The 27269-nt window shown below is 35.8% G+C and overlaps 2 protein-coding genes across 2 annotated transcripts; one reads left to right on the forward strand and one right to left on the reverse strand.

The window, feature by feature from the left end:
- Positions 1-5975: 5975 nt before the first annotated feature.
- Positions 5976-6932, reverse strand: LOC102524729 (olfactory receptor 5F1). The gene has a single exon (XM_006214137.3). The coding sequence runs from the start codon at positions 6930-6932 to the stop codon at positions 5976-5978; it is 957 nt and encodes a 318-aa protein (XP_006214199.2).
- An 11520-nt stretch (positions 6933-18452) lies between these two features.
- Positions 18453-19403, forward strand: LOC102524981 (olfactory receptor 5AS1). Its single transcript, XM_006214138.3, has one exon. It carries the CDS (start codon positions 18453-18455, stop codon positions 19401-19403), a length of 951 nt encoding a protein of 316 aa, XP_006214200.3.
- The last annotated feature ends 7866 nt before the right edge of the window (positions 19404-27269 follow it).

A 27269-nucleotide genomic window follows, 5' to 3' on the forward strand; every position in this document is an offset into this window, starting at 1 on the left:
GTACATCACATTCTATGAAAAGGAGCCATAACCCATTATCCTGTCAATAAAGTCAATGTGTTGTTTTTTTTTTTTTTTGCTATAATGCTCTTGTATTTAACTTCTAGCTTGACTTTCATTATATCATGCTTTACAATACATTCCATAATCTGACTTTCTCTCTTGTCATGAATTACTTGACTCTAGTGCATTGGTCTTATTTACTGATGCATATTCGGCTCCAAGCATGGCGCCATCTATGTAGAACACTTTGGGGCTTTGTAGGGACTCAAGATTACACCTGCATCATTGAATCTTTCCAAATCAGTAACCTTATCTACTGTGTTCTCTTCTATTGCTGATAGTGAATAAAATGTCTGAAAGGTGGTATGAAGTAAGAACACGATACACTTCAGTGCAGGGCAGAGAGCTTGGAAGTAGGGAGACCAGCTAGCATGTGGTTGCAGGAGACGATAGTGACCAGGATCAGGGCTGAAGTAATATACATATTGTGAGAAGCGGTCACAGGATTTCAGCAGAGATTGTGCCCAAATATATTCTTTTTTGTTAATTTTAAATATAGTAACAATTTTTATATTAATTTTAAGTGTACAACATAGTAATTTGATACTTTTATAGATTACACTCCATATAGTTTTTATAAAATAGTGACTACATTCCTAGTGCTGTACACTATATCTTTGTCACTTTTTAAATTTTGTAACTATTAGTTTGTTCCTCTAAATCCCATACCCCTAGCTTGCCCCACTCCACACCCCTTTCCCCATCTTGTAACCACTCATTTGCTCTCTGTATCTCTGAATCTATTTCTGTTTTGTTGTATTTGTTCATTTGTTTGAATTTTTAGATTTCAGATGTAAAACATAACATATAACGTTTATCTTTCTCTGGCTGATTTATTTCTTTAAGTATAATATCTGCCCCAGGTCCATCTATGTCATTGCAAATGGCAAAATTTCATTGTCTTTTATAGCTGAATAATATTCCATTATATGTATGTGTGTATATTTTACCATTTATTTTTATCCATTCATATGTTGATGGACACTTAGCTTGCTTTCTTTGGAAAAAATGTCTATTCAAGTCTTGCCAAATTTTAATCTTTTTTTCAATTTATTTTTTTGCTATTGAGTTTTATGACATATTTTGGATATTAGCTACTTATAGGATTTATGGTTTGAGAACATATATTTCCCATTTTATAGGTAGCCTTTTAATTTTTTTGATTGTTTCCTTTGTGGTGCAGAAGATTTTTACTTTGATGCAGTTGCAGTTGTTTACTTGTGCTTTTTTGCTTGTATTTTTGGTTCAGATCCAATAAATCATTGCCAAGACCAGTGCCAAGAAACTCTTCCCTTACAATTACTTCTAAGTGTTTAATGGTTTCAGGCAGTGTACTTAATTAATTTAAGTTGATTTTTGTGTATGCTGTAAGATCAGTGTCTGATTTCATTCTTTTGTACATGGATATGCAATTTTCCGAGTCCTATTTATTAAAAAGCTGTCCTTTCCCCATTGAGTGTTCTTCGCTCCCTTGTCAAATATTAGTTGATGGCATGTGTGTATGTTTATTTCTGGGCTCTCAAATTGGTTGCGTTTGTCTATATGTCTATGTGTATGTGAGTACCATACTGTCTCAATCACTGCAGCTTTGCAATATAGATCAACATCAGGAAGTGTGATGCCTCCAGATTTGCTCTTCTTGCTTGAAATTTCTTAGCTCTAATGGTGTTTTACATTGCTTGATGCAGAAGTAAGCCCAATGTAGTTGGATGTAAATTACTGCACAGCTTGTAAATTACAGCTCTCAAAATAAGCAGCGTCATGCAGCACACCCTTGCTGGTGGTGGGCTGTTCCTCTCTTTGCAGATCCATCCGTGCAACGTCAAAACTCAATCTGCATCCAACAAGGGGTGGGTTTAGTCAGCCCATAAAGATCCCTGACAGGGGCAATGCTGTCATTGACAAAGAAGATGAAGAGAAGGGAATCACAGACTACACTTTAAATAAAAGAAAGTGAAATTGAGAAAGGGACAGACCCCAAGATGTCTGAGAGATGTGTGCAGGAAATAATCTGTTGTACAAAGTCTGATCTCAGTGACTCACACATTAGTAATAACGCTCTCTCCTGCAGGCCAGTGTCTTTAAAATCCCATGTTTCATTTTATTCCTCACATCAAATATACCATGCTTCTTTGAACAGAACAATAGTAAATAATCACTTCATATGAGTTTCATATGAAGTTATTGGCCTTCTCATTGGGGAAAATGTAGTAACTATGCATTTTTCAAGGAAAAGGTTAAAATTAAGAAATAGGAAAACAACACAGTAGTAGTTTTATTTTGGGGAAAAAAATCACTGGCAATGGACCAATTTAAAATTAAAACTTGCTTCTTGTCACTCTGCTTCTGACTCTGTTAGCACTGTTCTGTGAGCCTAAGTTAGTTCTCTGTTGGGCTCTACGATCGGAGGATAAAGTTATGTCACTACTCACAGCCGTAGAAATGTCTTCAGCATTTGCTCTTTAAATGTTTTGCTTCTTCCTTTTGACTAGCTCTCACTAAGCCCTCCTCTGTAACACGTGATCTGGGCACCATTGTCTATGACACGTAAAATAAAACCTCAGCTTGTACTGCACATGTTTTCAGGGATGCTCATTCGGTTTTGCAGCTTAGTAAACTTTGTTCTTCCGTATTCTCTCCAAGCATGTACATTCTTTTCATCATGCTGTTTTCTTTTACTAGTGTGTTAATGAATCAGACACACACTCAACACAAACATGGCTCATTAATTATATTTTATAAGTTTATTTGTTTTACAGCAAGAGGTTAAAATGATCTTACAATTTCAGGTGGTTGAGGATTTGGAACCGAATTCTGAAAGTTGTTGTTTGATATAGCTCTTCAGCAGTTTGACCTCCTATTTGCAAAACCTTGGAATTCCATGGCTGAAGTTCATCACTTCCCTCTTTAGTAACACATCTGGGGGTAATAATTTTTATTAAGAGACTGAAACATCCCAAAACTTATTCTGAGATATAAGGATGGAATGTAGGTACATGCAAAGTTTTCACAGTAGGAGGAAAATCACAGAAATTTAAAGGGACCCTTAAAGATAGCACATATCAATTTCTCAGCCAAAGCAGTAAATTATATATAAGTTTAGCAGCAAATGACCACATTTCTGCTTTCTGAAGCCATACATTCTATGTGATACATTTCATACATTTTCTATAAAACTATCTTGAAATTGTTTCTATAAACCTATGTGTTTCAATAAATCTATATATTTCATTCTCTGTGTGTTCCTTTTCTACAGATTGTGTATTCTTTAATCAATTCAACTACTTTATATTTGAGTTTTTCCCATATACTTGACATTTGGGTTTTACTTTCTTGACATAATATTGTTTATCTCTGTCTACTGAAACACAATTTTGAGTTAATATGCTATGTTTGATTTATTTGAGCAGTGTGAAGTAAAAAGGTATTATCGCTCACTTAATCTCACAGCTACCCTTTACCTAACTTTGTTTAGAAAACGTAAAACTTCCCATTTTAAATAGACAAAAGAAAATTAATTCTATGCATATTAGTTTCTATTTAACTAACTAAATAAAAGATTTTTATACATTAACATAAAATTGTTTCCTCATTAGACCTAAATGCAGGGCTCTCTATATTAGTAATATACCACTTTTTGTTGTTGATTTGGATCCTCGTGATTCTTGAATATTGATTCTTTCATTCTTCCAACTTGTTTGCTACTTTTCCAACTTTTCGACATGCACAGGTTGTGTAAGTCAGTCTCTGATCTCACCAAATCGCTGATGGATATTGACAAAAACAGAGCATAAAGGCAGATATTTCAAACTTCCTTCATTAATTTTAATAAATAAACTGTTCAAAAAACCTTGACTAGGCAACGCGTTGACTGATAACTGTATATTTGGGGAAGGTGGTAACATTAAACATTTAGCTGAAATTAAGGACTAGAAACATTAGGAAAAGAGAAAGCAATGCAGGTAGCAAAGAGGCAAAAGGAACATGACATTCATAAGGAAGGGTGTAATAAATATTGTCAGATTCTATAGAAAGAAGAGAATGATAAAATCAAAGTCAGTACAACAACTAGAAATCTCAATGCTTTTGCAACTTAAATTTTTTTATTTAAAGGAAATAAAGAATATTTTGAACATGTTTTTACATAAATGCTTTGAAAAATAAGCAAGAAAATATGATTATTTAAAAATACATTTATAAGCAATTATAGGTTAAATAATCTCTATTAACATAAGTACATATACAATGGATTGAAATTAACCAAGTTCATTAAGTGATATAGTTCACAAAGTTGGAAATATTTGTAGGCTTTGTAAATGTGAGTAATTAAACGTACGAGAGTAGAATTAGAGATCAGATAACAGGCTCAAAAAATTGTTGTCTAAAACCCGAATCTCAGAATAACTGGATTTAATCTCTCAAACATTGTTTCTGTTCCTAAGTTTTACTAGAAGTTAAAGCATTTAATGGAAGGAATAGAATATTAGTACTTACTACTGAAATATCTTGGTTCTGTACTTGATTCCACTACATACCCAGGACAGGGAAAACAGAAAGAGTCCAGCCAATGAGCAGCCCGCTTGCTGGTGGGGAGGAAGGCAGGTAAATCATCTCTGAGAACAGCCTGATCAGTCGGCCACAGGGCCTCCAGGGCCAGATAGCCAAGTGGACCTGTGGGCTGAGAGCACGGCCCAGGGGCACACAGATAACGCGGATGACTTCATGACCATTCCTCTGCCCAGGGTCAACTACAGGGAACACTGAGGGCAATGGATGTTGGAACTAGATGACTTCCTGTGACAGGTCATAAGGAAGGTCTGCTTTGCAACATCACAGATGACCCAAACATCACAGCTGCTTTCGTGTGCAACTTGAGCAGCAAGTGCAAGGGGAGGATCATGGGGCAGTTCTTCCCAAACACTAAGTATGGGCTGTCTCCTTGGTAAGCCCTGGTCCCCTTTCAAGTTTCCTCCAGGGTTCTACTAAGCCAACTCCCTATCTACCTCCACATTAATGCTTAGCTTTAACATTAAGATACATATTAATTGATTATTATTGTCAATTGATAAGATTTCTGTAAGCAGTAAATCCATGAGTCTATTGTGAAGAATATGTGTCAGATTCATCCATTAAACACTGATCCATCTGCTTTGGAACTACGCACTGATTCAACTCTGCAGTAGCTGAATGTCTGTGCATGTGGCTTTGTGCGGCTGTGTGAGTCTGGGAGACATAAGGTGAGAGAAGAATGGGGAATTTTCGAGAAGAAAAGAAGAGAGTGGAAGGAGGGCTATTGTAATTGGTGCATTCTAACCAGACAGTGGTTTTCTTGACAACTTATGTTTGTACAAATTCACACTTATTATTTAATAAATTTACATGAATAGGAAGGGCAGATAAAGAAAACAAAAGGTATGGTGTTTACAGTTGCAATTGAAAGTATGTTCCTGAAATGTGATTCACATGTCTCCCCAGGAAACAAGTCAATAAATTAAAATGGAAAACTATATTAACTTTAAAACATTCTAGACATAGGTGATCTAGTTCAATCTCTTAAATTGTGAGTGGTGAAAAAGAAGGCATAGAGAAAAAATATATGGACAATTACAAATCCTTCATATGGCTCCAGCCATGTGATGCTGTGATTTTGTCTGTAAATACTTAATCCTTTTCTTCTTTAACCAAGTTTCCTTTACAGATAAATTCTATTTTTGAGAACCTGATGGAAATAGAGAATGATTAGAAGACAGTTCCATAGTTTTATATAAGTTTGGTAAGTTAGTTTACACCCAGTTGGAAATATGTACTTGACTACTAATAGAACGTGATTACTTACAAAATAATCTGATGAAAAATCATAAGCTTGTACCAGCATTTGAAAATGTATTAAATATCCTACTGGGTTCAGAACATTAACACAACAATCGCAGACGTGAAGGGATCCTTGTCCTAGAAATTGCATTCCATAGAGCCTTCTTCACTTCCTTATTCCTGAGGCTGTAGATTAGAGGGTTCAACATGGGGATGACCACCGTGTAGAACACGGAAGCCACTTGGTCCTGACTCAGGGAGTAGCTGGAACTAGGTCTCAGGTAAGTGTAGATGGAGGTGGAATAGAACAGAATGATGGCTGTCAGGTGAGAGGCACACGTGGAGAAGGCTTTGCGCCTCCCCTCCCCAGAATGCATCCGAAAGATGGAGAAGAGGATGCAGCAGTAGGAGGTGAGGATCACCAGCAGAGTCCCGACCATATTCACACCAGCTAAAGTGGAAGAGATGCTTTCATTCAGTTGTGTGTCAGAACACGAGAGCTTAAACAGCGGTGGGCTGTCACAGAAGAAGTGATGGATGACCATGGACCTACAGAATGGCAAGCTGCTTATGTAACCTGTGTGAACCATGGAGTTCAACATCCCTGCTGTGAAAGATCCAGCTGCCATTTTTAGGCAGACTGTCCTGGACATGATCAAGGAGTAACTCAGAGGGTTGCAGATGGCCACATACCGGTCATAGGCCATTAACCCAAAAGTGATGCATTCAGCTGTGGCAAAGGCTATAAAGAAGTACATCTGCAGGAAGCAGCCAGCAAAGGAGATGGTTTTCTTCTCCGACAATAAATCTGCCAGCATCTTTGGAGTGATGGTGGATGAATAACAAACGTCCATAAAAGACAGGTGAGCCAGGAAGAAATACATGGGAGTGTGAAGTCGGGGCTCCATCCTGATTAATAAGATCATCCCAACATTCCCCAGAACTGTAAGTGTGTAAATCACAGCAAAAAGCAGAAAGAGGAGAATCTGTAGCTCCGGCGTGTCTGCTAATCCCAACAGGATGAACTCAGTCAGCAAAGTGTAATTTTTTCTGGCCATTATTACAGATATAGTGTGCCTAAACTTGTATTACCTGTCAGTATCACCCCCTACTCCCAAAGTTTCCAGGAAATAATAGAAATGTTACTGAAGTTAGTAACACACGGGAAAAATAAAACCCCTGCGATAATACAGCATAGTAAACAGAGTGACTTTCATAAGAGGAAACTTAACGGACAAATGAAAACATTGGAATTTATTAAACAATTGAGTGTATTGAATGAATCTCAGCTGTAAGAGTCTCAGATCACTAAGTCCACATAATCCATTTCAGCTTCTGAAAATGCAACATATATATGCTATTCTTTCTCTACTGGCCCACATCCTAAATGCAAAGTATAGAAATACCCAGGCTGAAGTCTCTCCCATTCTCTGAACAGGTACGAGTTTGACTCAAATGCATTTTGTTTCTCCTCAAGACCACTCTGTGTATTCTTCAACTCTAAAATCCATGCATTGCCACTCGGAATTTGCTCTTTTGTTCTCTAAGCAGTAAAAGTAGCCCATTTCAAATAACCAATATTTTGACATCTAAGAATGCTTCTGTAGTGTTTTAAAAGTGAACCAAACCGCTGTTCTCATTACAAACTGCACTGTCAAATCAGTGCCATGCAGTAGTAGGCACTGCACCTGCCCACGGCTGTGAATGACAGCCCCAGACACTTACAGCTTCCTTCCCAGTGTCTTCCTTGTCTGGTCCATTATTTTCTTTTTTATCAGAGTCCTGTATAAGTCCTGAAGCTTACAAACAGAAAGAAAAAAATTTTCATTTTTCAAATGACATGCAAAGTAGAGACAATTGGAATTACCTGTAAAATTTTGAGACAACTTTTGAGTATATACAGATTGCTGCCCTTTTATTTGGCTTCTCCTTAAAGAGGATCAGGTCACCATGGAGACTAGGTTATAGGTTTTAACGCTGGAGTCAATCCTCTAAGGGCAGAAACTCTAGTCTCAAAAGGAAATAAAATATGATCACATGGCTCTTTCATCATAAACTGATTACTGACCTCCATGTTACTTTAAAGTTTTCTGTCAAAGTGAAAAAAAATTAATTGGCTATGTAATTGCTTCTTTATTTGAAGTTTTAGTTTATCCAAAAAGACTACACAGCCCACAACAAAATTATTATTCTTCCCTTTGTGTGTGTGTGTGTGTGCGTACATGTGTGTGTACCCCTCCCTTATCTGGCTAAGTTTAACCTCCATTCCAACTCTATTCTTAAGTGAAATAAATGGGAAAGGGATACTAACTAAATCTGTTGTTTAGAAAAACACTATAACCTCAGCAATTAAGACAATGGATTAAGAAAACCTAACTTTTTAAATTGAAGTATAGTTGATTTACAGTATTGCATTCATTTCAAAGGTACAGAATAATGATTCAGTATTTCTGTAGATTATACACCATTAAAAATTATTACAAGAGAACGGCTATAATTTCCTGTGCTTTACAATATGTCCTTGCTGCTGATCTATTTTAAACATGGCAGTTTGTAACTCTTAAACACATACCCCTAACTGCACCCTCCTCCCATATCCCTCTTCCTTTTGGTAACCACGGCTTTGCTTCCTGTGTCTGTGAGTCTGTTTATGATTTGCGTATACATTCATTTGTATTATTTTTTAGATTCCACATGTAAGAGCTATCTACCATATAGTATTTTTCTTTCTTGCTCTGACTTATTTCACTAAGCATAATAGTTTCTAGGTCCATTCATATTGCTGCAAATGACAGAATTTAATTCTTTTTTATGGCTGAGTAATATTTCAGTGTGTGCACACACATATGTGTATATCACATCTTCTTTATCCATTGATGGGCATTTGGGTTGCTTCCATATCTTAGCTACTGTCAATAGTGCTGCTATGAATATTGGTGGGCATGTAATTTATCTTTTTGAATTAGTGTTTTTGTTTTTACCAGGTATTTCCCAGGAGATGAATTGCTGGACCATACGGTAGTCTATTTTTAGTTTTTATACTGTTTTCTATAGTAGCTGCACCAATTTACATTTCCCCCAACTGTGTACGAAGGTTCCCTTTTCTCCATGTCCTCTCTAACCTTTGTTTCTTAAAGACTTTTTACTGTCAGCCATTCAGACAGATGTGAGGTGATATCTAATTGTCATTTTGATTTGCATTTCTATAATAATTTTCATGCGCCTGTTAGCCAACTGTGTGTCTTCTTTGGAAAACTGTCTGTTTAGGTCTTCTGCCCATTTATTTTGATTGGGTTGTTTGTTTATTTTGATACTGAGACGCATGAGGTATTTATATATTTTGCACATTAACATCTTGCCAGTCATATCATTTGAAAATATTTCCTCCCATTCCATAGGTTGTCTTTTGTTTTGCTGATGGTTTCGTTTGCTGTGCGAAAGCTTTGAAGTTTAATTAGGTCTCATTTATTTATTTTTGCTCTTATTTATTTTGCCTTCAGAGACAGATCCAAAAATATATTGCTATAAAAATGTCCAAGTGTGTTCTGCTTATGTTCTCTTCTAGCAGTTTTATGGTTTCTGGTCTTACATTTAGGTCTTTAATACGTTTTGAGTTTATTTTTGTGAGGTAATGTTCAGATCTTACTGTTCTACATGCAGCTGTCCAATTTTCCCAGCACCACTTTTTGAGAAGATTGTCTTTTCTGCACTGTATATTTTTGCCTCCTTTGTCACAGCTTGACCATAAGTGCATAAGTTGATTCCTACGACTTTGTCAGGCTTAGGAGAACGTCATATGGGGTCACTTTCTTAATGAGAGTGTAAGGTTCTCAAGTGCAAACATTACTGTCCTACCACCAATGACTCCTCTTGTGAAAATACAGGAAGAATGGAAAACAGCCGAAGCTGCTACAGTAATGGAAAATTTCTAAATGCTCACACAGGCTTTAAATCCAGCTGGAAGTTTGCCTTGACAATAACAGCTGTTCTTGGTATTTCTTTTATAATGTATTCATTCTCATTATATAAAAATTAATACTTTAAGGGATAACTATGGAGCTTTTTAGAATCATTTTCCACGGAGGGAGGGACCATGAAATATATCTTGGGATAAAGACGTAACCAAGTTTGAGCCCCTTACATTCTGTACAGCGTCTTTCCTGCTGACAACTTTCTCTTCAGTTCCATCACTGACTTGCTTCTTGCTAAACCTAATGGATTTATTTTGTTCTTTAACTTAATAATGGCTTAAGAAGTTTACACATCTTCATTCTGTGTATTTATATACATATTTATTTTTCTCTGATTAACTTATGAGGCAGTATAGAAATTTTATATTAATTCACAAAAAAGATAAACTCTCATATTCTGATAATTATATCTTTTGATGATGTATAAATCGGGTGCTCATCAAAGGGACATTACATTTTATGAGATGCAGAGTTAGTTCTATATTATCATGTGTCAGTAACTCATCTATTACCAAAAAAATACTCTGCAAAAAAGGAGTTTGAAAGTTCACTTTAAATGAACTATCCATCTTTGGTAATCATTGAGTTATCCGGTAATGATAATACTATTTTTTGTCAATTCAATTTTCCACATATCTTGATTTAATTAAATAAGAATGTTGTATCCTCTCTAATCCAACATTTTTCAAAGATTTCAAAGATTTTGACATCAAAAATTGAATGAAATCCTTAATCACAAAAATCTACTCAACTGTATTCACAAAACATGTTAATAACAGAATGTATCATCTTCAGTTACTCATTTACATTTTTCTCTTTCCTAATTTTCTAATAAACATTCTTAGAGCACAAATCTTTATAATTATTGGTCAGGTTAATAGAACAGTGTCTGTTATGTGGTAGACATTCAATAAATATTTGTAGGTAAAGGAATAAATTAATGAATAGGCTTGGTTATATTTTAAAATGTAACTTTTAAAATCTTGAAGTCAGTTTTATAAATGATTAGATTAATGATTCCTCACTTCTTAGATTGTGAATATTTTTATGCATGTCCTTTATCTAAGGATTAATCTAAAGATGCTAATATTTTACTCTAATAAATCTATTCAATTTAATAAGATAAATATATGTAATAAATTGTAATTTAAGAATGTAGGACAAACAGGGCCTTTTTTCATTTCTGTTGCTAAAATGCATGTTTTGTTTTAATGGAAAAGAATGAAAATATGTTGATTCATTAAATAGCTGTGATAGCTACTGATTTCTCTTGAGACTCAATAAGAAATGACATAGTTAGGAAACGTTCTGAGTTTGAGTCCTGTATCTTCCCCAATGCAAAAATGTAGTAATTCACAATTTTCAAAGGGATTTATTACACTAAAGTGAAAAAAAAAAGTTAGGAATGAGCCCTCATTTCTTTACCATTTTTTCATTAATTATCTCTCAGGATAATCATTGCTTAAAGTACTTATCCCTTCAGCAGTAATTGCTCTGTGTACTCTTTAAACTTGAGCTAAAAAATACACCAAAGATTATTGTTAATGAGACTCATTGGGCATTCACTTTGCATGGTTAGTGTTAGTCTGTCTCAAAAGGTGGCAGCATTAGCACGCCAAATTGGTGGTGAAATGAAAATGCTTTCAAAAAGAGTGAACAGTTACCTTTAAAGTCTTATCTTCTTTCGCAATTTAGTGGTTAAATGTTTATACTTTGTTTGAAATTTTTCCAAAAGATTTACCATTGCAAATGAGTTTTTCCTCATCTTCTTTTATGTCAGTAATGATGCACAGCAAGCTAGCTAAATTGCATTTGGAGGTTCAAATATAATTTTAATTAGTACTTACAACTGAATTGACATCTTATCATCAATGCTAATAAACAGAAGTTTAGTGATTGTCACTTTAAAATTATGTAAAATAAAATGATATCCAATGTTGCCAATTCCGGGTAACAATTCACTGGTGGGTGCAGCCAGCGGAGGAAGGAACCCTCCAAAAAATAAATAAATTTTTAAGTGTATAAGGAATAGACTCATGTAAAGGGGTAAAATGACAAATTATAAAAATTAATAAAATAGTTTATGTGAGTTGTTAAATATAGAATCAATATCTGACCTGATGCATTATCTCATCACTGCAGAAAATATTTAGGATGTAATTTTTTTAAGGATAACATTTATATTATACAAGATCCTGGAAAATAGCTCCAATAATAACTACTCAAAACTTTTATCAAGAAAATTATAAAGTATCATTAAAAGATTTTGTGTAAACTGTATAAACAGTGACACTATGTTTATGAGAATGATTCAATATTGTAAAGATGTAAGTTTGGCAAAATTGGTCTGTAAATACAATGCAATTCCCAACCAAATTTCAAAAATATTCTAAATGTGACAAGCTAGTTGTAAAATTTTGGCGGAATAACCCAGAACAAAAAGATCAAGCCACTCCTGTAGAAGTATCTAGGAGATTTCATTGCCATTATATGAAGGAAAGCTTACCAACAGACTGCTGATCAGACTAGACGGTCCAGAAACACATCTACACATAAATAAAAATGTAATACATTCTAGGGTATCACTGAAAATAAATGGAGAACATGTTTTTTCAAAAACAGCGGGGAAAACGTTCTATCTGTATTCAAAAAGAAAAGATTCCCTCCCTAATACAATGGACAAAAAAATCATCCCAGATGTGTTAAAGATTTAAATATTTGTCACCTCCATTATGTTGGCAAAATATGTTACATGCCTAACAAGCATTAGCAATGATACAGAACCTAAAGTATGATGTCCTGTTCTTGAGAATATAAATATGAAACAGAAATTTAGAAAACATTTTGTTGTATTTTAAAGTTGAACCTATGTATACCCTGTATCTATTCAGTGTCACATCTAGGGGTGGACCTAGACAAACGCTTGCACACGTGCAATGAGTGACGTCTAAAGTAACACTCACATCAGCACTGGTCCTGATAAAATAAAATTCACAATTCAATTATGACACATTAAGGAAAATAATGCTACAACATTTCAAAATTTAGAGTACAAGGATACCTATGAACATGGGCAAATTTTAGAAACATAATATCGAAGAAAAACACAGGCAATATAGGAGACTAACTATACATTGCATTTATAATATTGAAAAATAAAAATCAAATTAGTAAAATATAGTTTCAAAGATATAGATGAATTTATTTTTAAAATTGAAAGCTAGGGAATCATAAAAAATACAGAAGAATGCTTTATTATCATTTTTGAGGTGTGTTTAGTTTACAATATTACATTAGTTTCAGGTGTGCAACATAGTGACTCAAAATTTTTATAGATTATACCCCACTTAAGTTTTATATAAAATATTGGCTATATTCCCTGTGCTGTACAATGTAGCCTTGTAGCTCACTTAGTTTCTACCTTTTAATCCCCTGCCTCTATCTTGCTCCTTCCTCCTTCCTTCTTCCCATTGGTAACCAAAAGTTTGTTCTCTGTACCTGAGATTCTGTTTCTATTTTGTCATATTCATTTGTTTTATTTTTTAGGTTCCACATATAAGTGGTAACATACAGTATTTGTCTTTCTCTGTCTGACTTATTTCACAAAGCATAATACCCTGCAGGTCCATCCATGTTGTTGCAAATGGCAACGTTTCATTCCTGTCGATGCTGAGCAGTATTCAATTGCGTATATACCACATCTTCTCCATCCATTTGTCTGCTGATGGACACGGGTTGCTTCCACATCTTGGCTACAGTAAATAGAGCTGATATGAATATTGGTGTGCATGAATCCTTTTGAATCAGTGTTTTTTGTTTTCTTCTGCTATATACCCAGGAGTGGAATTGCTGGATCATAGGGTAATTCTATTTTTTAGTTTTTTGAGGAAACTCCGTACTGTTTTCCATAGAGGCTGCACCAATTTATATTCACATCAACGGTGTATAAGGGTTCCCTTTTTTTCCACTTCCTCAACATTTGCTGGTCTTTTTGATGACAGCCATTCTGACAGGTATGAGGTGATATATTGTGATTGTTATTGTCAAGGAAGCAAGAACCACGTGATCACAGAGAACTGATTTTGGCGATACTCAAAAAGCTTTTTTTTTTAAATTTAACTCAGGAGGTAAGTTTATATGTATTCATTTATTTTGTTTCCAGATTTGCGTATTTTATTTTTAAGATAAAATTTCATATTTAGTATAATATAAAAATTAAAAGTTGAACATCTTAAGTTAAAAAAAAAAGGAAAGAAAAATGCTTGGGGAACTTTTTCCAAATTGAGCACTTTTGTCAGAGGTGCCCAGGACCGTCAGGCCTAGTGACTCACTAGACGGCCTCGCACAACTCAGGAAAGCCATCGCACACGTGGCCATGGTTTACCACAGCTACAGGTACAGACCGAAATCGGCAAAAGAAAAATGTGGCTAGAACAGCGTCAAGGAGGACCGGGCATGAGCTTCCACCACCCTCTCCTGGTGGAGTCACTCAGTTGGTGGGACAATTGAATTCTCCCGGCAGTGTTGTCTCACAACTCTTAGGAAATATTGCCAACCAGAAGAACTTAGACAAGTCTCCGTGTCCAGAGTTTTATTAGGGGTTCATTCACAGGCATGGATAGCCCACAAAACCATCCTTTCTCAAGCTGCCCCACCCCAGAGTTAAAGCTGATTACATTTCAGGGTAGCCCAAAGCCCCAGGTGTACAAAACAAAAACAAAACCGAAACAAGCAAAGAAACAAAACAGTCATCATGGTTTTTGAGGTAATTAGGTTTATTTATTTATTTTAATGGTGATACTAGGGATTGAACCCAGGACCTCGTGTATGCTAAATACTCACTCTACCACTGAGCCACACCCTCCCGTAGGCATTCACCATTAATTACATCATTGGCACCAAGTATTTGGTGTGGACCCCAGGATACAGAAATGTTCTTATCAGACAGGATATTCCAGGGTTTTAGAGGAGATCCCCCAGGAGCCAGTCAAGGACTAGTCTTGGAGACTTCAGGAATAGGAAGTTTGGGCAGGGAAGGGGAAGTCCAAGGAGGCGGCGTGTAGCTGGACCTCCTGGTACTGCTCAGTGCTCCGTCTGTGACATGCTCGTGAAGTTGTTGCATCCGTCCTCTGTAGCTCTTGGCTCAGTCACTTTAGAGCCTTTCATATGTGGTACAGACTTCCTTCTAAGTTAGCAATCATGGCTCCATGGAATTGGGTGACGTCCCAGGGTCTTCTCAGCCCCCAAGACTGAGGCTAAGGAAACATATTTCTTCTTCTATCTCCCTAAAAACTAAAACTTGGGCATGCACACTACTCTAAGCTAGTCCAAAATTTTGTTCCTGACTTTGAGGGCAGCAAAAGTGAGAGATTATTCCCAACTCCTGGCAGTGCGAGTGGCTGGTCATTGTCACAGGTGAGGCAAACTCTTCCTGTGGTGTCCTCCTCACTCTTGTCTTATTTCCTTTGCTTCCTGCTAGTTTTCTTGGTGAGTTCTCCAGGTTTCTATCCAGCCTGTGAGTTATTCAATATCTTTAAGCAAACTCATTTTGTGCTTTAAGTAAGCAAAGCTGTTTTACTGCTGTCTTTGCCAATATCACTGTGTGTAAAACATGATTGAAACCCTTAAAGTGAAAGATAATCTTTGTGTGTTAATGGCACACACATTCCTTTTAAAAAAAAAAAAAAGGAAGAAAAAGGAAAAAAATTGGCAATTACATTTTTAAATTAATTAAGAAATTACTATTCTTTCCTATTTTTTCTTTTTACTATTTCCTTTTGGCAGACATGTAGGTTTATTATACTAAAAAGAAAAAAAGAAAGAAAAATAATTTTGACAGCTTCTCTCACTCCAAAAATGTGTAAGCTGTATTTTTCCAGCTTCTAGTTTTTCACACGCATTGCTATTTTAGTTGAAGAGAGATGGTCCTTCTTTCTAAAGACACTAATCTTTCATCTGTTAAATAAGACAGTCTTCTAACAGGAACAAAACTCATTGCAGTTTTCCCGCCAGAACTGGGAAAGAGGCCAATGGTTTGCAGTAAGCCTGGCATCCTGTATTTATCCATTCGCCATGCTGTCTATCTTAGGAGTCTTAAGATACAGGCTCTACACCATTGCCAGTAATTTAAAGAAAATTAAAATCTAGAACTGCGTTTTAAAGTATTAAGAAATATTGCTGTAAATACTGATATAATTACAAAAGAAAACTAAGACATCTTATCACTGGAGGCATATTTCCTTTTAGTCCCGCAGAAAATTGAGAAACTAGTTAAAATTAGGGTGCCTGGGATTCCTCTCAGTAGTGCTGACCTTGCACTTCAGAATTCCCTTGTACAACTAAATGCTTTAAAGTATCTTTAAGTATCTGATAGAGATCATAAAATTTACAGATTTTCTTTAATTGGCTGGTAGAGTACAAGGAATTTTGTTGTTTTTCATCTTAGATCTTTCACTGTAGGACACATGCAATGATGAAACAGCCTACATAATAGTCAATTATGTTCATTTTCCTTCTTCATTTTTCTTCATTAAAATCGTTCAAGCCACACCACTGGAAAGAAGATCATTGCCAATCCAAAATCCGCTGGGGCTGGGAAGTATCTTGGGATAAGATCCCACTTGCCACAGACCAGACTATAAATACTCATCCCTTGTAAGACTTACATATGAAACCTGGAGAGAAATGTTATCAGCTTCTTGCACAAAATAAATTCTGCAATTCAAACTTCCAGATGGTGCTAAGGTAGGTGACTGATTCCCCAAAGCCTCAACAAAATGTCTGGTGTGAATGTAGCAAAGATAATGTTGCCATAGATAAAATGTATCTTTATTGACTCTGTAGGGTTTTTCCACATTTGTGTGTGTGGGAGAGGTGGCGGGGCAGCTGGAGGAGTGACTGGGGTTTATGGAACAGAAATCTGACCTTAGCTTACTCATGGCACTTTCCAAAAGTCACTGCCTGATTCATGGTGCTCCTTATTTCCATGATGGGAAAGGTGACTACGCCTATTTGGAAATTTTAGGAAATCCAATAGTCTTAATTAATTAAGCTAAATTAAGTAAGCTAAACTTCATCAGTAAGTCCAGCATCAGTTTCTATGAGTCTGACTGACTTCTCTTCTCCTTGCACCTAGAAGATTGCAGGTCGTATTATTGGGAGAGGGGAAATTCTCAAGTCCCCATGCACGGCAGGAAGAATAGATCTCCGTTATTCGTTTGCCTTATTGCTCACCACAGTGTTACACACTTAAGCCACTCCCAACGATACATATCTTTAAGTACATATCTTTAACTTCTTGCTGAACATTCCATCAACTATAATTAATTTTTCATTGGCACCTGTCATAATTTTTTTCCTTGGTGATTTTTCTGTCTCTGTATTTTTCCCATATAGTCTCAGTTTAGAAGTTCATTAGTTAAGTGCAGAGATACAGTTGTCCTTCAAAACAATGTCCCTGTGACCTCACATCAGACATTTTCATATCCATACCCCAGACATAAGAAAGAGGCATAAACCTAGAGAAAGGAAAGCAATCACTATACAGCTGTGTAAACAATTTACTGCTTCCAAACAATTAATTTGCATAGGATGCACGCGCACGCGCACACACACACAGAATGATTTTTCCCTTTGGAAGAGGAGAGATCAAGTACCCATGATGCCAAAGATAAGATGACTTTTGAGGCAACTGTCTGGGTATTTCAAGCTATTGAGTAAATAATTAAAAAGAAATAAGAGGATATATTGATTTGTTTTATAAATTTTATTTAATAAATATTCATTAGTGTTTATTATGTAAGAGTTACATACATATTTTACAAATATCTATTTGTTTATTCTTCTAACCATCAAAGAGCGATTAAATAACTTTATCAAGGTCATGCAACCAGTAAGTAACAAAGCTAAGATTTGAACCCAGTCACCTCTCGCATGCCTGCTGTGCTCTTAACTGTTATGTTAAGCTACCTCCCAAGATCACAGATACTCTTCTGTAGACTTACCTAGTTTACCTGTGAGCACTTCCCCCCTAGAGTTTTTCTCAGCTATATGTTTCTTTACGTGGAAGAGTGTAACTTTAGGATTGGAAATATAGAGCTTTGCCTATAAGGATCTCGCCAGTTCTCCGAGTTCTTCCAGGCCTTATCCACATTTATTCCCTTTCATCCTGAAAGGAGTTAGTATCATCTCTTAACGTGCACGTCTTTTAAAGAATCACTGCATCTTTAAAAAAAATTTTAATTGAAGTACAGTCAGTTAACAACGTGTCAATTTCTGGTATAAATAAAATAAAGTAAAATAAACCACAAAGTCCTACTGTAAAAAAATAAAATAAAATAAAAATCACTGCATCTTAAAACACCTGCACTGAATAACATTATCTGGAATCAGTGAAGATTTTTAATTATCTATTTTAAAGGAAGTGACAAAAAAAGAAAACAAGCCAAATGCATCACGGAAAATGTCCTAACTGTGGTTTTATTATCCTTGTATTTTGCTTCCTTAAAAGGAAGAATAAAGATATTCTTGGTTCATCCATCACTCAAGCCAACTCACGTGTTCTGATACCATCCACGTCGGATGAGGAAAAACAAGAAAGCCAAGAAGATGTTGGAGAGTAATTATACCATGCCAACTGAATTTCTGCTTGTTGGATTCACAGATTACCTACCTCTCAGGGTCACGCTATTCTTGGTATTTCTCATAGTATACACACTCACGGTCATGGGAAACATAGGCTTAATAATTCTAGTTAACATCGACTCGAGCCTTCAAACCCCCATGTATTATTTCCTCAGCAACTTGTCTTTCTTAGACTTCAGCTATTCCACAGCCGTCACGCCTAAAATGCTGGTGGATTTCTTAGCATCCAAGAAGAGCATCTCCCCCTACGGCTGTGCACTGCAGATGTTTTTCTTCGGCTGTTTTGCTGATGCTGAGTGCCTTCTCCTGGCAGCAATGGCCTTCGACCGCTATGCTGCCATCTGCAATCCACTGCTCTATTCAACACTTATGTCTCGGAGAGTCTGTCTCTGCTGCGTTGCGCTGGCATACGTCAGCGGAAGTGTGACTTCGATGGTACACGTCTGCCTTACGTTCAGGCTGCCATTCTGTGGCTCCAATATCATCAACCATTTTTTCTGTGATATCCCACCTCTGCTGGCTTTATCCTGTGCAGACACCCATATCAGTGAGCTTCTGCTCTTTGCCTTGTGTGGCTTCATCCAGACCAGCACTTTTGTGGTCATATTTCTCTCTTACTTCTGGATCCTCATCACTGTTTTGGGCATCAAGTCCTCAGGTGGCAGAGGCAAAACGTTCTCCACCTGTGCTTCCCATCTCATAGCCGTCACCTTATTCTATGGAACACTCCTGTTCATGTACTTGCGTCCCACCACCAGCTATTCCCTAGGCACTGATAAAGTAGTTGCAGTGTTTTATACTGTTGTCTTCCCCATGGTTAACCCAATAATCTACAGCTTCAGAAACAAGGATGTAAAAAATGCCCTCAAAAAGCTGTTAGACAGAAACTGGACTTTCAGTTGGATAAGAATTTGAATCCTTTAGTAATTTTCAAGGCTCAGCCTAACCACTTCAATCTCATCAATATTATGCCATGTGTCAACTATTTTAAGTGTTGACCACTTTCCACTTTCCAGACATAAAGATAAGTTTTCATCTTTCATACTTTAAAATGCTTTTGTCCTCTTACAAAATTCTGCTCTGTGAAACAATCCTGAATTAAAATAAATGATAGTAATTTCTCTCTAATTACTGTTCTTAAACTATGTTGTACATTGATTTATTATATTCTTTATCGTGTTTCATTGAAGGTATCTGTTGATCTGTCTGAACTCACCCATATTAGAAACTTCTTGGCAGCTGGGAATATGTATCTTGGTGGATTTTCCCAAAACCTATGTGGCACCTGGTATGTGGTATATCCTCATTGCATATCTACTTAATGAATGAATGAATGAACAAATGGATAGAATAGACGGATGGATGGCTGGATGAGTGAGTAGACCTAACTTTTGGCATTTGGGAAAATAAATCTGGACTCTGCACTTACAGAACATTTACCATCAGGGAAATTTGATATTGCTCATATTTGTCATAGGTGATGGTGGTTTCACTGACACTCAGGAAATGAGACAGAAGGTACATAACAATTGTCTCTTTAATATTAGAGCAGAGTGGGGCTATAGCACACTCCTTCTCTTTGGGCTGGACTGATTGCTCTAATAGATCTCCTGCTATTGCATTCACAGCAAGTATGTATGAAAAGCAAACACGTTTGCAAAGCTCGTGGAGACTATAAGCTGTGCCCATTACTAATTTTTTGCCCAGATGTTACTGACATAATCTTTGAGGCTTTATCGTCAAGAAGAGGTGAATGATTGTCCTGATTATTTTATTCTGTAAATTGACAATGCAAACCAATTGGAGCATGAACACTCCTTTCTCTGAGATCAATTGCAATGATTAAATTAGACATTTTCTGTGGTTGCTTTGGATACTTGAGTCTCAATTTGATTTTCATTTTATTTTGTCAAGATGCATACAGGTGAATACATAATGTTGTGCATTTTGTACTAATTATAAAAATATAAATTCCTGGATTCATTTATACTGGGTGTAATCTTGTAAATGAAAATGATAAAATAATTGCCCATTGAAATTGGTTGTTTTTTGATGAGTAGATGAATTAATAAATGTAAAGCTACTAGTAAATGCATAATTTGAGAATTAAATGATCAGATGTGTATAAATCTCCTAGAATATGTGTAAAACTCTTTGTGTCTGTCACAATGTAATGACATACAGTTGCTCATTACTTTACCAATATTATATTACTATTTGATTTTAAGACAACAATTAGGGTTTGATTAACTATAAGAAATTAGGAATTTTAAAAATATCTGTGAAGCATGTTCTGAGATACTGCCAGAGACCAAAAAAAAAATGGAACCTAACATTTAACTTAGTGTCCCTTCATCATGTTAAAACACTTGCTCTAGACACAAATGTCAGAGTACAGAGTACAACGCTATTCCTTTGTTCTTATTTTTGAGTGGTTTCTGAAATGTATGGGTTATTTTGGTCATTCTTTTCATTTTAATGTATTTTCCTAATTAAAAACATTCAGGAGATTTCATATCATGAGTGAATTTTTTCTAACTATCCATCCATTGTGTTAATGCGCATAAGGTTGCATGAAGAATCAAATCAGCTTCCTTAATGGGAGCTTTGTAAGTTTGACTTATTTTTCATTTTTGAAAATAAATTAGTCTAAAATAAGTAAACTACAGTGTATTCTAAACTATAAAATTGTAAAGAATTGATCTAGCCTAGAGTTTCTTAAAGTAGCACTAGTGACGTTTTGGACCAATTCTCCTTTCTTGGGAGAAGAAGGGGAGGAAGGTCTAAGTTGCACACTTTGGGTGTTTAGCAGAGTCCCTGGTCTCTGCTCACTAGGTCTCAGTGGCCCATTCCCCGTGTGTGATAACCGAAAATATCCACTTTGTCAAATATTCCTTTGGAGGCAAAATTATCCCAGGCTTAGAACTGCTGAACTTGCTCAACTCTAATTTTTTGTCCATAACACAAATGAAACTCATGGGTGACATTACTGCCTGATCATGTGTCACATTAATAATCTGGTAAAAACATCTCAGATGCAATTTTATTTGTTCTGCATTATTTCCCTAACTTCTAAGATGTACTTTGATAATATGCATAAACAAAGAAAATTAATATGTACTTTTAATAAACTAAACACATAAAATGAAAACTATATATATATATATACATATATATTTTGTGAAGTGAGTCAGAGTTGAGAGAAAGGCAGAATACAGTGGGACATTTGTGACAGTCACATTGAACTAGATTTTTCTGCTTCTGTCTATGATGAGAGAGAATGCTGTAAGACTGTGTTACATTTCAATCATAAGAAAGTAACACAACGTACAAATCTAAAATACTAAAACCGATGACATCACTGGAAAAATGTCTGCATTTCAATGACCATCTCCAATTCAGGTCAGAAGTAAAGTCTATATAACAGGTTCACATCTTACTGCCCTTCGCTGAGACTTGAAAGTCAAGGGCAAATGAGCTCTATGACATGATCTGAAAAATATCAATTTTCCTAGCAACATCAGATTAAAAAATATGTCATACTTAAAGGGTGTAGTAAATATTTGTCTTCAAAGGAACCCATTTGTAAGTAAATTATTTTCTCAGAAGTAAATAAAAAAATATGTTCTTGAAACACATGAGATAATGTTTGCTACGATAATGTAAAGATAAAGGTTTGGAGTGAATACTGGTTGAGAATCCATACTTTCTTTTTAGTTGGCTACAAACACTGCTACGTATGGTGGAGAGGAGATGCCACAATTTATAACTGATATATCACTATTAGTTCTAATTAAATATATACATGCTCCTTTGCGTTGTTATACAAAATTTTCTACAAATAAAAATTTAATCATCACTGTGTTGAAAACCCCAGGATTTTACCATATGGTAGCATATCACTTTTCCTATATGAGAAGATAAAGTATTTTATGCTTTACAAAATCATCACATTTTTGTTTCATGTGTTCTTGTGGAAACTAATGGAAAATGACCTGACACCATCTCCCTCCAGGTATTTCTCACCTCGCAGAGACAGAAGCAGTGCGAGGTGTGCTCTTCTCATCATTCCCCTCATTGTGACGTAAAGCACACTAATCTGGCTGGATTGGCCATTGCTTTTGAGAACTGGGATATATGGCTTTTAAAATATATTATTAGGGAAAGAACAGCCTCTCCTTTCACTGATCAGAGGATGGGATCCAACAACCATTTGCCATGGCCAAGCCCTGGGTTCCAGCTGTTTTCTGCAAATTCAAAATTCATGAGTTGCAGGGGCACCAGCTTCTCCTTTAGTTTGATCTTGAGGCTGAAAAACAAGTCCAATTGAGATCATGCAAGGGGGACCAAAAGCTGGCATTGCCACACAGGAGCATCACCACACCTCTAGGTGAGCAAGGGCTGGGGTCCAAGCCTGGCAGCAGTGAACAATGACAGAACATGTGACCTGAGCTGCCACTTCCACATTCGTTCTGGTGGTATGATGCTCTGCCACAAAACTTAAGCGGCTGAAAACAATAACCATTCATTTTCCTCAGGAATCTGCCATGTGGGTAGGGCTGGGCAGGGATGAAGTCTCTGTGCTCTTCAGTGCCTGGCGGGCCCTTTGGGATCACCTGAATAGCTCAGACTGGAATAGCTGAGGGTAGGCTGGACATCTCTTTTACAGGCAGTCTTAGGACACCTCCCTTTAAACTCTCCAAACATTCTCTTCTTCAAAGCAGCCTCAGAGTAGTCCATGAGGAAGTGTTCCAAAAGACCAAGGCTGATGCTGCTAGCTTCTCACGTCTTAGCCTTGGACAATCCAGAACACCCCTCCTGTGGGGAAACAAGTCACCGAGTCCACCCGGATTCAAGAGGAAGAGTGTCAATGAATTTGCAGCCATCTTTAATCCATGATAGCATTTTATCATAATTTATTTTCTTAACTTCTCAACTCTATATACTTTTCAGAGGCTTACAGAAAAGCAACCAGGAGGGATTTCTTTTGGACAAATTAACCCTTAATTGGAATTCTTCTCTTCTCACCCAAATAGTGGCTTCCATGATTTACACCTTACTGTATCAGTAATCCACACCATTTCTATTAAACATGACTGTGAGCACAATCCTGACATTACTATGGGACGCAGGTATGCATATTTAGGATAGTATAAATATACTTCTTCAATGTATAGGAAAAGAAAGGTATGGCAAACTGGAAGCAGTTTAGTAAATCAGGGACAAATCCATCTAAAAATCCTCCAAGAGAAGATGTCCAAGGATCCTGATGGGACACTTTCAGCAATCATTTGGACCTTCCCCAATGCAGGAGACTGCCATTGTTGATCTAGATACAATGTGATCTGTTGGCCAGGATGCATATACTTCCTTGGCAGCTTAACAGAATAATTTTGAAGGATATCATTTTCCAGGCCAAGCGTTCCAGGAAAATTCACTTGCCCTCAAGAATTGGATGGTCTTCTTGGCTATTTGTCATAGCATGCTTGGCAGACTTGAATTGTTTTTGTCACCTCATTTACTGCCATCCCAGTAAAAAGACCACTGTTGAAGTCGTAGTTAGATCTTTTATAATTCTTCGTACCTGCAAAGTGCTGTCTCTTAGTGTTCAAGTCAAAGTTTGATTGTGAAGCATGGAAAGAAGACCTGGAAAAGTGAGCCCAGTTGAGTTAGCAACCCAGAGTTCACGTGTGCCTGACAGGGGTAAACATTTGTTCACTTAGGAAGACTAACCTTATAGGAACACATTGTCCATGATATAAGATGTCATGTGAGTCAATGAGCCAGGGACTACTATCTCCATCATGGATATAAAAATTGCATAAATAGGGCTGAAATCTGTGGCTGCAGTGTGAGGACTTGTGGCATTGCTCAGAAGCTTCTTCCAGTGACTAGGGAATCTGTTTACACATTGGTGGTTGCGGTAGGCAGAGTGGCCCCCCAAAGATGCCTCCCCAGCATTTATAAATGAGGACACATCAGCCCTTCCCATGATTTGACCAAGATCGAGAACCTGTGTGTGTTCCAAACCTTAAAGTTGCAAATACATGACTTTGGACAGCTGGCTGGTCAGAAATCTTAGCTGTGTTTAAAGGAACAACATCTTCTTCCTAGATTAATCAGGGCAAGGAGTCCAACTGATGAGGCTGAAGCTTTATGACACATCAGAGCCTGTGGCCTGAACGTCAGCTCATCTTCTCAGCATCTCCCTGGGGTTTCCTACCTTAACTGATCTGTACATGGTTTTCACGTGACTTTGCAATAGGACGACTTGTAAAGAATCGCTCTTGGATAAGTCTTACCTCGCTGTCGTTTCTGAGGAAAAACTCATTTGATTTGGCTTTTTATATTAACAAGCACTATTTATGTTTTGTGAATTGCAAGTCAATAAAAAAATCTAGTTCTAAGTAGAAAAATGTATTTATATATAGTAGGGAAATTCTAATGTCATTCTCGGCTACTATTGTCTTATAATTTATCTTTAAATACAACTAAGACTCTGGAGCCTCCCTTCCTTCCTCCATCCCTCCTTCCTTCTCTCCCTCCTTTCTTTTTTCTCTCCATCTCCCTTTCTTGTTTAGTATTAGAGTTCATGAGAGCATAGACAAAGGTATATATTTTAAAGGCAATGTCACTGGAGCTCCATAAATGATACGTTGGTATCTGGATATAACAATTGTTTCAGCTTTTAATCAGCAATGAATACACTGATAAAATATATACTGATGAGTTATCAGTATATTAAACTTCAAGTATTATCCATCTGAAGTAAAAAATTAACTAATGTGAATAGTGATTCTGTGTCAGAATACTGAACACATAATTCCCCATATATATTTTTTTATTATGAGTTACTGTTCTCAGCAATGGCTTTTCCACACAGAAAAAAACTACACACAAATAAAATCTTCTGTATTATTATTTAATAAGCAATGATTTGCTGTAACAAATGCAACAACCAACTTTTTTGCTAAGTTTTGATTCAAATTGCAAAACATAATATTCTAATTATATAACTAGTAATTGCAGCAATCACTTTTGTAAAAGCTCTTAAAGACTGCCACAAATTTACGTAAATAAACTTAATATTTTAAATTTAATTTATAATTTTTTTTCTTTTTATCTTACTAGGTGTCTGGTCAACAAATAAAATCAACACACGATTATAAATACTTCTTACATATTAATACAATATTATGGGGTTTTTAAGTTATCCCGATTGCTTTAAAACTGAAGTCATACTCCAAATTTTGTTTTATTGTCAACAACAATAAAACAGCTCTAAGCCAATTTTTGAATTATGTATCTGAAATTGTTCTTAGAAATATCAGTCTGATGATCTAATCTACAAAGTCTCTCAAACTTTGTGTTTTATTAGTTGAAGTTTATCATTTTATCTTTGGGTGAAACATACTTATTCATGAAATAATTATACCTACTAACAAAAGTCAGAGAGTCCATCTCAGAAGATTAAAGCTGTCTATTAGCCAAGAGATTTTTGCCTAGCATATAGGATTATTGTTTTTGCCTTTGACACCAGTCCCTTGTTAAAGTTATTGTAGCAATGCCTTCATAAATTACAAAGGAATTAGTTTATTGCATTTAATCATATTGCTTTTTTTTTTCTTGCTTTGAATCTGCAACCCCACTCTCATTGTATACCTGACTCTATTTTTTTCATGGACTATTTTGTTGGATTTTGAATATCTTTTGGTCTCTTATGACATGGTAATATCTTCTATTTGGTATCTAAGGACACTCATGTTGTATCAGTATCTTCACAACTGCATGTAATTTTGTCATAACTCTTTGAATTTTGTGCAGTATTTGGATTGACACAAGGCCATTATTTTATCTATCTGCATATATGTTACTCTCTTTTTATGCTAAAATGCCTAAGAAATGGTAATGAGTTAACAACAGAGCTTAACAAAACTATCTACTACCCTCTCCCAAACACATAAATAATGGATATATTATTTGCATAATTGAGTGCTAAATATAAAATTATGTAAAAAGCTAATAAACAAATGTGAAATATGTGCAGAATTCCCACACTATTATGAGTCTACTAATTCAGTAGAATGACAGATATAAGAGACTCGTAAGACACAACCTGCATCTCCTTGATGCTTATTGAATTATTAGAGAGAATAAAATCATACACTTTTATATAAATAATCTAAAAGATTATACAATTAATTTTTATGTGTAATCTCTGATAAAACTATTTTATTTTATTTATTTAATTTTTTAAAATTGAAGTACAGTCAGTTACAGTATAATGTCCCACTCATGCATATACATATGTTCATTTTCATACTTTCATATTCTTTTTCATTAAAGGTTATTACAAGATATTGAATATAGTTCCCTGTGCTATTCAGAAGAAATTTGTTTTTTATCTCTTTTTATATATAGTGGTTATTTGCAAATCTCAAATTCCCTTCTCATAAAACTTTAATATAAATGATAAAGTTTTTGGAGTATGATGATTTACAATTATGAATTTATATCAATTTCACAATGAATCAGTGAGATAGATAAAGCATGTATTAATGCTCCCATTTTATAGGAAGAGAGACAGCTTCAGCTGTTTCATCTACTAGAACATTTCAACACTTGTCTGAGTAGCTCTATGTCATTGCAACATACTTTTTTCGTTTCCATAATTGTTTGTCTGTGTTGTGCCTTTATTCTAAATGTTTGAGTTTTAGAGAACACATCCATTTTTAAAATTGTGTTATTTGTAGAAAGGAGTATATTTTATCAAAGTAAGAG

Source organism: Vicugna pacos, chromosome 10 (assembly GCF_048564905.1).
Source record: "Vicugna pacos chromosome 10, VicPac4, whole genome shotgun sequence".
In the NCBI taxonomy this organism is placed as follows: domain Eukaryota; kingdom Metazoa; phylum Chordata; class Mammalia; order Artiodactyla; family Camelidae; genus Vicugna; species Vicugna pacos.